Source organism: Colletes gigas, unplaced genomic scaffold (assembly GCF_013123115.1).
Source record: "Colletes gigas isolate AHSC1104 unplaced genomic scaffold, ASM1312311v1 Colletes_gigas_Sc00013, whole genome shotgun sequence".
Lineage (NCBI taxonomy): Eukaryota > Metazoa > Arthropoda > Insecta > Hymenoptera > Colletidae > Colletes > Colletes gigas.
The window spans coordinates 1,225,464-1,237,943 of NW_025106642.1; the positions used below are offsets into that span (position 1 = coordinate 1,225,464).

The following is a 12,480-nucleotide window of genomic DNA, read 5'->3' on the forward strand; positions in this document are numbered from 1 at the left end:
TTTATTACCTGACGCGCCGGGGACGCGCGAGCCTCGCCGTTACACGCCCGGCGCGACAATACGCGACACGTGACACCCCGGAATAAAGAATAACCGTGGACAGAACGACGAAGAAAAAAGGGCACCGGTAGGGCCGGCGCCACGGTGTCAAATAGTCCCGTCGTGTTCCAGCTACCAGCGACATCGAGTGCTCGTTAGCGACCGACCGACGTAGAACAAGAGACGAGGGCCTTGAACGATGCCCCGACATTTTACAACACGCGCCTCCTATGGCTGTACCATTTCGCGCGTCGATTAATATTAAACCTAACGACGCAAGGATATTTTGAATTCGAAAATCCAATCCATAGAAACGCGGCACGAAATTGCGGGGTCGAAGCGTAAGAAGCGCCGCGCGTAGGGAAGTCGGGGGACGCGGGTGGAGGCGAGTCGCCGGAAGAAGTGGAGGAAAGCTCGGAGTAGTGGTTCGAGGAGCCATGCGAAGGAGAGTTTGAAGGGAGAGAAGAGGGCATAACACAATTACATGCGGGGTTGAAGCCGGGCCGAGCTTGCTCACGGCGGCACGACCTTCCGGCTAAGGCAGGGGCGAGGGAAAGAGCCCAACGGTGGGTGGCAAGATTGAATATGAAAGTTTAATGCGAGCAATATCAGCGCCGCTGCCCCGGCCCTCGGCTACTCGCTCTCTCAGACGTCTCGACTATCAGGCTGCCCATCTTGCCCGTATCTCTCTTTATATCGTGGCCGCGCTCGCAACGGCCCGCTTCTTCCCGAGCAGATTCCGCTCCCGGAGAAGTGCCCCAGCCAGAAAGCGCTTCCGATCTTTGATGTCACGGGGGATGGCTGTTTCGTCGTCGCGACGCTGTTTTCGCCTACCAACACCCCCCCTAGAGTCTCCTCGTCCTTCTGACAGGAAGATACAGATCGACGTCCACTCGAGTCCTCGTGGAACCAGACGAACCGGGCCCTTTGAAATCGTTCCGCGACACACGGAGTGCAGGATCCATCGACTGCTTACGGGAATAACTTCCACTCCTAGAAATCCTCTGCCAATGACGTTATCTAGCTTTTTATTTCGAGCATCTTTGACAAGTGACTCACAAGTGGCCATACTGTTTTTGATTTTATTTTGTTCGTAACTTTATCGAGCCGATCCGAGAAAGGAACAATTTTTATTCAGACGCGAGCAAGTTGTATTAAAATCTACCGGCAGATTCGAAACCTTTTTCGCCAAAAAACTAAGCCCCGTGCGGAAAAATTGTTCCACAATTTCGTCACAGTTTCGCAGGAAAAGTTTCCCCCGTGTCCATACCGGGAATTTTTGTAGGTTTCCTGTCCACCGTCGTCCAGTCGCGTTCGTTTCTCTTTTTCCCCGCGGTCGATAATTCGGCGACGGGGAACAAGCAATTAGAAGAACAGAGAAACGAAACGGGGACGCTGATTACCGTTTATACCAGGAAAGATAATTATCAATTAAAAACTAACTTTCGCGAGATATTTTGCTTGCGGATGGAATTCACGGTCTCGCTAAGGCGTTTAGCGACTGTGCCTTCGGCTATTTGTAAAACTTTCCTCATTAATTACCGACAAGATTCAATCCCCTCGTCTCTTCCATACTAACCCCGAGCCCCCGCCCCCCCTCTGTGCCCCCCATCTTTTCCCGCTATTGCTCTACCCCTTTGTCCTCCGCCGCGGAAGGAAGTTTAATAGTGAATTAGATCGCGCGTTCTTCCAACGGGCAATTATCTGCCAATTAACAAGACGGATATCGCGTCGCCTTTTCCGTCGAGTCACGTTATCAGCCAGCAATGAGCGAGCACTATCCGGAAAAATTATTCAAAGGGGTCGTGACGTTGTTTGCCAGAAGCCAACTTCCGTTACGCGCCGGTAACGTTACTTCCGCCCCCGCAACCTGCAATTACGTACTGCGACAGAAAATTAATTTCAGTTCTAGGACGAACGAATAAAGCTCGAGCTCGAACAAAGCGAAACTTACGACGGAATAATGCCACTTTTGGTCCAAATAAAACACGATTTCTCTAAAAAAATAATATTTACGCGTTTCGTAATTCGAAATATGGAATCCGACACTCGTCCAGTGTTAATATTTTCCGGATCGCGTGCAATCTGGCGTGCAAAAATATATTCTCGGCTAAAAAAACGAAACACGATCCCGATCGGGCGATTGCAAGTCGTTCCGATCATCTCCGAATCGTTGCCCGCTCGGTTTGGGAATGGCGTCGCGACCGTCATCGTCACGGGCCGTCGCATCCTGTTTACGTCCACGCATCCCGCGCGAAGCGGCTCGCCGATTGGCTGTGACGATCGTCCGTTGGTCGCGTGACGCCAGGAACGGTCCGTCACGTCGGAATATTCTTGTCGACGAAGCCAGACGTGCCGTGACGCGGGGAATGACAACGCACGCAGCTCGATCCGGTCTCCGGTTCACGGACACCTTTACGCCCGGCATTCGGGTCGCACGGTTCAACAGGCGCAATTGCAGTTTCATTTCGCGCAGTCCGCGGGTTAAGCGTATCCCCGTTCGCTGGCAGCCGCGCGGAAACATCTAAAAACTCCGCTGTTTGCTTTCGTTTCCGAGGCTCTCCGTTTCTCTTTAGGCGACGCATCTCGTCGCGAACGAACCCAGCTCCGGTTGTCGGAGCAGCTCGAATCTGTGTCACGGTTAAAAACACACGACCGTGTCTGCGGGAACGTACGATGGAAACGTACCACTCGTCGGTCGAGCCTCGGTTTTTTACGTTCCGGCGTCGTGCCTAGACGGCACGTTTACACGCCGCGAGGAACAAGGGATTTTGACACTGATAATTCCCCGAAAGCCTGCTCCAAACTATTCCGTGCAGAGCTGGAATATAGTTGGTCTTCGTTTTTACACTAAACCCACCGCGAATGGTCAAAGGATCGTTTCTAACATTTCGTTTAGAATTTCTAACACACGATATTATTTTGGCGCCATTTAACTTCACAAATGAATTTTACAATATTCACTTCTATTCCTCTTGTTTGTTTTCTGTGGAAAATATGTAGTCTGTCTTGCCTATCACGACCGGTCTGATCGGTTGCATAATTTAGATTTTTTTGTAAAAAGTGAAGAAAATTTATCAAATTCTGTATAGCCTCCGATGTAAATAGGAAACATATGTACAGCAAAGACGAAAGGAGAGAATCTTCGGTTTCCACTGTCTTAGAACAGTCTAAGAACGCGTATCAAAATAGTTGAACTTTAGACGCCTGCAGTTCCGAAACTATTAGTGTTTTATGCATTATTGAGCCACCATTGGCAGCGGTGAAGCCTCCCCTTTAAAATGGCTTTTGGTTTTTGACGATCCGACTTCCCGTTTCGGAGATATCGTAATTTATGTAAAAGGTAATTTTTTTAATTCCGTTCTCCGCCTTAGAAAAGGCTATTGACGCGTATTAAAAATAGTTGAACTTTAGACTCGTGCAGTTTCGAAACTATTGGTGTTTTATTAATTATTAAGCCACCGTTGGCAGCGGCAAACCTTCCTCTTTGAAATGGTTTTTGGTTTTTGGCGATCCGACTTCCCGTATCGGAGATATCGTAATTTATGTAAAAGGTAATTTTTCTTAATTCGACTATCGCTGTCTCCGTCTGACGCGTCGCGCCTGACCTCCTTGTCGCACGTTGACCGAGTGATGAATGACTGAGTGACGTCACGTTTACTATTTACTACGGTCACGTGCGGTCAACGGCCTTGACAAGGCCGTAGTAAACAAACGCCTCGGACACTTATATCTCCGAAACTAGCCACCGCATCGACGCGAAACTAAAATCGTCATATCTCCGGAACTAATAAAGCTATCGACTCGTACAAACTCTCATTTTAAAGGGCATTTCATCCCCAATCTAATGAGCATATAAACAATTATAATTCATTCTGCCTTCTATGTTTATTTTCACATTTACTTTGACGCTACATACCGAATGTAGTTTTAGCAATTCCTACTGATCGTACGACTAGTACACGATAAAATTGCACCATAATTTTTTATTTAATCGAAGATGAATTTAAACGAGCGTCGAGGGATTGGCGTGTCTTAATTTTCGAGACATTCGGTTGACGTCGATGGAGAAAATTGACTTTTTGACGGTGAATTCTTGAACCACCGCGCTCCGAGCGGAGTAGTTTAGCCGTGCCGGAGTCAGACAACTTAGGCAAATGCGGGTCAGGGCAACGACGCGCGTCGAAGTGCTCCGGTCCGAAAGCGAACTTGGAAAGAATGGCGGAGGTAGTCCGGAGGCTTCCAGCACGGTTCGGTGACGCGGCGCTCGGAGAGCAGTAAAACGAGATGATGGCTGTATCGCGAGAGCACGCCACTCCCGAGATGACTCCGGAAGATACGTGACGGCTCTCCGTGTACGCGATCCTGTTTGCGTCATGCTTGCGTCGGTGGCCAGACACCGAACGAACACGCGGATAGGTGTTCCGGAAACCCGATGAAATCCAGAATCCCGGAATCAGGAATCAACCGATCCCCCTAGTGCTCCGTACGTTTATGTTCCCGGTCGATCTTGAACAATCGTATTTGCGTCACGCGTCCAAGACTGGCTCGATGCCGGACAATCCGATGGACAACATGGACGCGTTCGAACGCGTGTTCGACGCGTTTGGTCGATGAAATGATGGGTTGTAGGTGGCAAGAGAATCGTGGTAATGTCGGATAGTGGGTATACAGGACGATTCACGATAGGTGTAACCGCTGCTACGATTGATAGAACCAGAATCTGTGTCATAGCGCAAGGGTTGAACATGCTCCGTAAATCTAAACGTCGAAGCTCGTTTATCGTATCGAGACGTTGTAAACCGTGAAAATTTCGTGGCTCGCAGGTGTCGGTGACCGTTCGTATCGCACTGGTTCGGACACGGAGGGCGCAGCGACCACCGATAATCCGACGACGCCGTTCCCGACGCCGCCGCCAACCTTGACGCCGAATCATCGCCAGGCATCGCCGTTTCCCCTCGAGAGCACCAACTCTCGCCGACATCATTACAACGGGAGCATATCATCGGAGAGATCCCGGAACGGTAACTGTACGGGGTTAATTAGCGCCGCGAGCGGATTTCGCTCACCGGCACGCAAGATGATACTCATAAACGCTGCAAGACGAATACCGTTGTTACGTCGCGTTACACGTTACGCCGACGTCGATGCCGAGAGGGTTGATTAATGCAAGAGTCGCCCGCTGCCGGGTTTCGGAATAACATTTGTGCTGCCGTGTCTCCCGGTCTTGTAAATATTAACCATCCGCTCTGTATCGGCGCCGGTTGATATTATAACGCGACTACGCTGGAAATCGCGATAGAACAACGAACCGTACTTCCAGGAAAAACATACCGAAATTCCGGAAATTCGGCTCCCACGTATGAATTTTTGATTCTGATTTTAACTCGCGGGACGACGAAGCTGCGGGAATCGACTATCCGTTCGGGTGACCGACGCGAATCGTGTCAGACGGTATTTTATTAACCGGTTCGAATCTTCGGTCAAAAAATCGTAAAATTCCGATAACTTTTCACGCGGCATTTTTCTGATTTGTGACAAAGATTTTGGCCCAAACGAGCCAGACTCGCGAACAGAAGGTCGGTCGAAACGTAAACATCGCGAGCCAGGCTCGCGGGCAGTAAATTCACGACCGTGATTGAGTTTTAGTTGCTATCAGTACGCCACAAGAGACTGTCATGATTCTTATAACCTCTGTTACAAAGCAGTTTAGCATCAGTCTGGTTTGTTTACCGCGCGTTGACGCCTTTGTCTAGCTAAATGCCACGGGAATGTATTAAATACATATATGGCGACAAGACTTTCGGAACTAAAACAATTCATTCTGAAATTGAAATTGAAATGTTACGATAATAAGTACCCAAGACAAATTTTAAGTTATGCAGTTTACAATTATTTAAAATCGAAGTTTTGATCTCGTAGACAATTGTACGGTTTTGGTGTGGCAGTCAATGCGTTAAACACTTTCTCGTGATACTTTACCACTTGTTTTTGTATCATATCTGATACTCGAATGCCTCGAAAGGTGTTATAAAGGGTTCTTCGGCTGTCCTAGGCGAAACGGTGTACGCAGCATCGAAAAAGACGAACACCGGGGGTGGAACCCTGGGACGAAGAACACGACGGGGTCACGCTAGTGCTCTGAGCAGCAGCTCGACGGCCAGCGACCGCTCGGAGACCGTCTTCCCCGACGAGCACACTCGCATGCATCTCACCAACGGTAAGCAAAACCAAACACCTTCCGACTTCATCCGCTTGCCATTTCTCGCGCCATTTCATCGTCTCTCATACTCGTCGTGCGCGTTTCCCACGTCGCGTCCAGGTATCACGTCGAGTTCTCCGCGAATCACGCGCGTAATTACCCGATAAAATAACGGTGCTCGCCGTACTGGAAACGTATTTCGATACACTCGAAAACCCCCGGATGAATTTCATCGATTGCCGCGAGGCGCGCCGGCCCACGGAAATCACAACGTAAAATTTCCCGCGGAGCGATAAGTTAACGATCCGTGCCTCAAATACGATTACCGGACTAACAGGATTACCGGGCCGGTATCGAGCCCCTGGCCGGAGTTAAATCAGGTTTCGTGTAAACGTGTTCCTCGTTAAAAGCTTAATATTAATAGTCACTGCCCTGCCCCCGCGCCGTCCGGGAAAGATCTCAGATTTCGACCATCGAACAATGGCCTCTTTCGTTCGGAACGTTTCGTATTTTGCTTCTATAGAAGCACGTAGGACATAACCCTTAATTATTTACTTAGGAGCCCTTTCTCGTAGCCTCCATATCAAAACAGCCTATAATTTCGAACCGAGACTCATCGCTAACAAGTAATTCCCCGTGTCTGGGGGGTTGGGGCGTCGTAAGAATTCGCGGTAATTCTCGAGGATATTCGCGGGGTCTGAGCACAATTAAATCCGAATTTCTTGCGGCGCGCGCGCGCGCGCGGCCGTGTTCCGACGTCGTAATTGCGATGCTTCGAGAAACGGCCGAGGGCGAGGGATCTTGAGCAAAGGCAAACGTTTCAGACGCCGCGACGGCTGCCGTCCCAACAGCGCGGTAATCGACAAACTACCTTATGCGTCGGCTCATTAAATAACCAAGGTACTCTCGGTTTTGAGAGTTAAGCTCATTGTTGTCGAATCCAGCGGCGACGACGTACGTTGGATGTAACTGGTAGTCGGGTAACGCGGACAAAGAGGGCGTGGAAAGGAACGAGAAAAGGAGAACGTGGAACAAAGGGGTGCGCAGAGGAGGCTGGTAACGGAGTTAGCAGTTAGGCGGGCTAGTTAGAGCGTAGGTCAGCGCGGAAGTTAGCCCGGCGACTATATTGTTTTGGAATGTCGGGGGTATTTAGGCTCCGGCCTGGTCGCGCACGACGCTCTGCCCTGGCCGGGCTTCCTCGGTGCGCCGCGTAACGCAGTTTTAGCGTTACCACGGAGATGAGAAAGTAGCTTTGCGGCTTCCGGAGTTACTCCCTTGGCCGATGGTGCGGCGGCCCGGGCAGCTAAACTTTTAAACGGAATTTCGCCGCGGGATCTCGTTTGCCGGGTGTTTCGTTGACGCCGGGGATCCCGGCCGGCGAATTAGTCTGCTCGCCGATATCGCGGAAACATCGAACGAAGGAGGACGTAGGAAGGTTGAGGTCAGGAGCGCCGGGCAAAGATCGAGGCTCTCCTGGCTCCACGGATCGTTGCATCCGGGAATTCAACGCCCGTTGCCGGAGCAGCCATTGCCTCTGCCCGCTCAAGTGTGATCGCATTACGCGTAGATTCCGTGGAAATTAGCGATGCGGATTAAGACCGGAGCTCCCTGCCGTCTATGTAGCGCTAGTCGGGCTGCCACGCGCACATAGGGCTTGTACATTATGTACCGGGAGCCTCTCTAAAGACGGATACGTGGCTACGAGTCTCGCCCTCGGGCCGACGTCGGTCGAGTGAAGGGCGCACGTTAATGCGGATCGCCGGATCGAACTTCCCGACGTTGATGTATCAGTGACACGTAAGCGACGACGTAACCGGTACACGGTCCCCGACGTTACCCACGCCGTGCAAACGATAATAATTCGAACGGTTGTAATAATTTCGCGCCTCGAAACACGTTGATTGCGCGTATTTCGATTGCAACTCTCTGCGTTGACGGTTGACAAAAGAATTACGGATAAAGTTGCAATATTATTTACGCGGATGGCGTATAGTTCCCTCGTGGCGCCCCTCGGAAGCGCGTCGCCTGCGGATAGAGGGTGCACGGACGCCCTATGGTACATTTTAGCGATGAAATTCATTCTCGGACCGTGAAATGAGAAATCGTAAAATCAATTTAACGTTTTCCAACGGCGCCCGTCACGCGAAGGGCGATCGTAACTTGCTGTTCGTTTCATCGCAGGGAAATGCCCCACTTTATAGAATAATAGGCTTTGATTCCAAAAAAAAAAATCATAATACGTACAATACGTGGTACGAATTTAACTTGATATCAACGTTTCGACGAAATAAATAGAATTGTAGGATTGGGAAGGGTAGTTTTTCGCGGATGGCTGGCAGATGTACTTACTTACGCGTACGTATGTATATTCGACTCCAGGACGTTGGCGTCGACGAGCGAGCGTAATTGTGTCGAGTCCCCGTTGGCCAGCAATTCAATAACGCGGTTTTCGGCTGGCCTATATTAAACTACGGTGATCTAATGTAATATCAATCGTCTTTCTGGCGGTGGCCGACGCGGGGTTAACGTGGGCAAGCCCTGACCGTTGGGAACCATTTGCTAATAGATGCCACGAGATGCCTCCATTAGACCGCAGGGACATTCCGGCAGGCAATATAGCGTCGAAGATTCAGACTAGAATTACGGTTTGCATGATGATGCCACTCGCGCGTTCAATATTCTCCCGTTTACACTTCGGACGGTATTTTTAATAATCGTTCGACGGGTCCTCGAACCGGGGCGAACAAAGATACGGGTGCTTTTTATTATTACACGCAGGGTGGACCACGTGGCTATAAACACTAATAAACATCGATTCGATAGGGTAATCTCGAATAGTTCCATGAACCTTAAGCGTCTTCCGGTTCAGTTCGTTCAAAGGCTAACTATTATCGCCCCGTTACGGACAGGATAAAAGGACGAAAGACAATTAAGCCAGTGAATCGAAGAACACGTGCTCCCCGATCGCGGGATTTCATTTCCTGAAATGAATCCGCGAGCCAGCAGATATGATATCGATCACCGCGACTGGCCTAGAAAATTTCGGTGCAAGAACCGCGTACGAGCATCGGGGTGGCCCGGAAAATATTTAGAAACAAAGATACAATTCTGTAATCGGTACAATTTTTTAGCAAAATGTGCTTCAGGAGCAACGACTCGTATTTTGTATCGGCATAGTATCACGGAGGGACGCGATTCTTATTTAAAAACATGAACGATGCAGGGACGGCCGTAGATCATGGCGGTCGGAATTATTTTTCGCTGCAGTTATGATTTAATCAACGAAACTTTTGGAACGCGCAATATTTTCTGGGTCACCCTAATAAATCCGTACGGTATACGATATTAGCTTATTCGACCGGGAAAAATGTTGTCGGATCGAACGATTGATCACCGATCCGTCGGATTATTTAAATTGCAAATAATGCGGGCAACGGCCGTATCTTCGGAACGGACGGGTCATCCGATCCCCCGAGCGGCGATTTAATGTGAAACACGATCGCCGTAGTGCCGTAACAATTTACAGCCAAAAGCTTCGGGGGAAAAACGGTGGAACATGGAAGAAATATCGATCGCGGTGGCAAGAAAATATTTTTTGTGTTCTTTTTTTTTTTTCGTTTTAATCGCGAACGTACGGCAAAAAGATAAGGACGAGCCGATCTGGATCGCGGCCAGGCTTTCCCGAAATAGGAATAATTTTAAGCACCACTTGAAAACTATGCCAATAGTCCGTGTTCGCCATTATCGTTACCGTTGCACTTCTTCCGCTTCGTTCCGGCTGAAAATCTACGACCGTGCGGTAACCTAATATCGAGCTTAATCGTTATATCTTCCGCAGCAAGCAAATAGAGAATCCTAGCGAAATTTTAATAACGGCCACAGTTTTAATAGCATTTCGATAGCCGCGAGTTTGAATAATTCTGTAATACCGAACTACGGTCAACGTACGATCAACAGTGAATTCGTACCAAATGTTTTCCCGATTAAACCGGCCCCGGCCTTATAACTCGAACCGCGCGCGCTGTTTGAATATTCGCTCCTGACGGCTCTAATTATGAAACTTCAATGCGATTTCAAATGCATCGCGTCAATTTAAAATTGCTTTCGGCGAAAGTTGTGCGAATGTGGAAGTTTCACTCATAAATATGCAGAAATTTAAATACGTACACATTACACTGTTTACCGTTTAAGCGATTCTAACACAATGGCGCACGGCGTGCGACGAACTTTTAAAAATTCGATTCCCTGTCATAAATAAGCTCCTACGGTACAAGTAATCTTTTTACATAAATTACGCTTTATTTTCGACGGAGGGGTGTTTGCATACAAATGAGTCGATAGAGAAAAGTTTCCTCGATATTTAGAGTACTCTTGTAGTCGGCTTAATAGCGTCCCTGTTTAAGAGAACCTCCCCTAAAATTCTGGATTTCAAAGTTACCAAAAGGTTTTGAAAAGGTTCTTCCGAACGCGGAAGTTGTAAAATTAGCTTTTGGGTGGAAAATGGCGGCTGTTGGAGCACCGTGCGGAGTAAGGAACGAATCTCGAGCGGTGCTGGAGTGGTCAACGAACGTTGCGACCGCAACGGTGCCGTTGTATCTCGGGAAATAATTCGTATTTACATGAATATGTACCGTAGGACGTGACGGAGGCATTAGACCATCAAATCGAATTACCAGCGCGAATCGCTAACCGCATCAAGTCACTGTCGGCCACCTTGCACACCCTTGCAGTGTCTGACTAACTCTATCCAGCGCCGACCACGGATGAGGGATAACCCCCGGCTCACCCCTTTCTGTCCGTTATGCTCCCGCGCGATCTGCGATTGGCTGCCCGGCGATTGACTAAACTTCCACTTTGTCAGTGTCTGGGTATCGGGATCTCGCATCTGATTAAGGGCGTAAATAAATAACGAGAAATCGACTACGGCTGGCGAAATACCCGCGCCGACGTCTGAAGAGGATTCTCGTTCAAAACGGTCCCGACAATGCCAATTTGCATGCGTTTCGTTTGAAACCCGGCTAGATGCGCGCGGCGAAATGGAATTACTTTGATAAATGCGCGGCCGTGATACGCACCGAACGGGCTAAATTAAAAGTTATAAATTTTCTTCTGTCGGTCGCAATAAACCAGACGCCGGTTTAATTTTACCTGGCCATAGTCGCGGCTGAATTTACTGGACGCTGAAGGTCTCCGACGTCATAAACTGTTTTACCTAATTCGTGACACGTATCTACTTTTATTTTTTATTCTCTATCGAGCCCCTACAACGTCGTCTAATTTTCTGTCTATTGTACCATCGACATCGAGGAATTCTATCGAAGTTAATACCACCAGACGCGGAAGAAAATTGATTTCGATTTGATGCTCGCTTCATTATAAACGGTGATCCATCACGGATCGCAATGCGATTTAAACCGCGTTCAATGACGACGCGTAGACCGACAAACGATCGAACTCGCGTGCTGGCGACAGTCTAGTTGTTCTTCTAGTTGTATTGTATTTCGTTCAATGTTTCATCGTGCTTGAAATAATTACGAAATTGAAGGTTGAATGGGGGAACGATGTGATTCGCGATGAAACAACGTTGTCATTACCGCGTCGATTTCGTTACGCATATCGAAGTAACACTCTTCGATAGACGCTTATTGCGTATAATTGAATTCCGAATCTCGTATTAAGACTCCCCGAATGCTTGGTCGTTTTAAAATTCTGCTCGAAACGTTAATTCGTCGCGATCGAGCCGTCCAGGATCGAAGGAAACGAAACGTTGGATCCGTTCGCGTCAGTCGCAATAAACGGCGTCGGGACGCGGACAGCCGTGAAAATAACTCATCGCGGATTCACAAGGGGCGAAACGACGCCGGCAGACGTTTTTCTCGTTCGTCGTCGGCGCGATATCGACTTGGTAATTGAGCGTTACAGGTGTTCCCAACACTCGAACAACGCCGAGCAAATTGTTCAATAACTGCAACGAATGTACATTTCGACGGTAAAGTTGTCCAAGATACGGGACGGACGCGGCTGCCGCTGACAGAAACGCATTGCGCGTTTCACGGTCCGGTTTAATTAAGCAATTATTACCGCTTATTACGGAAAATATCGTGCACGCCGCGCGCGGGAACGGTCTTCGTCCCTTGTTCGTCTGTAATTCGCACCGCTAACCAACCCTCCCGCTGATTCTAACGTAATTGTAACCCAACCGGGCAATCGTGTCCTCCAGTTCCCGTTATTTACTACTT

General features: G+C 48.9%; 1 protein-coding gene across 1 annotated transcript in view; it reads left to right on the top strand.

The window, feature by feature from the left end:
- Positions 1-12,480, top strand: part of LOC122399470 — a 374,300-nt gene that overhangs the window by 239,332 nt on the left and 122,488 nt on the right. Inside the window, exons 5-6 of the mRNA XM_043400169.1 lie at positions 4,866-5,069; positions 6,095-6,259. Coding sequence (XP_043256104.1) covers positions 4,866-5,069; positions 6,095-6,259 — 369 coding nt within the window. The remainder of the gene's footprint in view (positions 1-4,865; positions 5,070-6,094; positions 6,260-12,480) is intronic.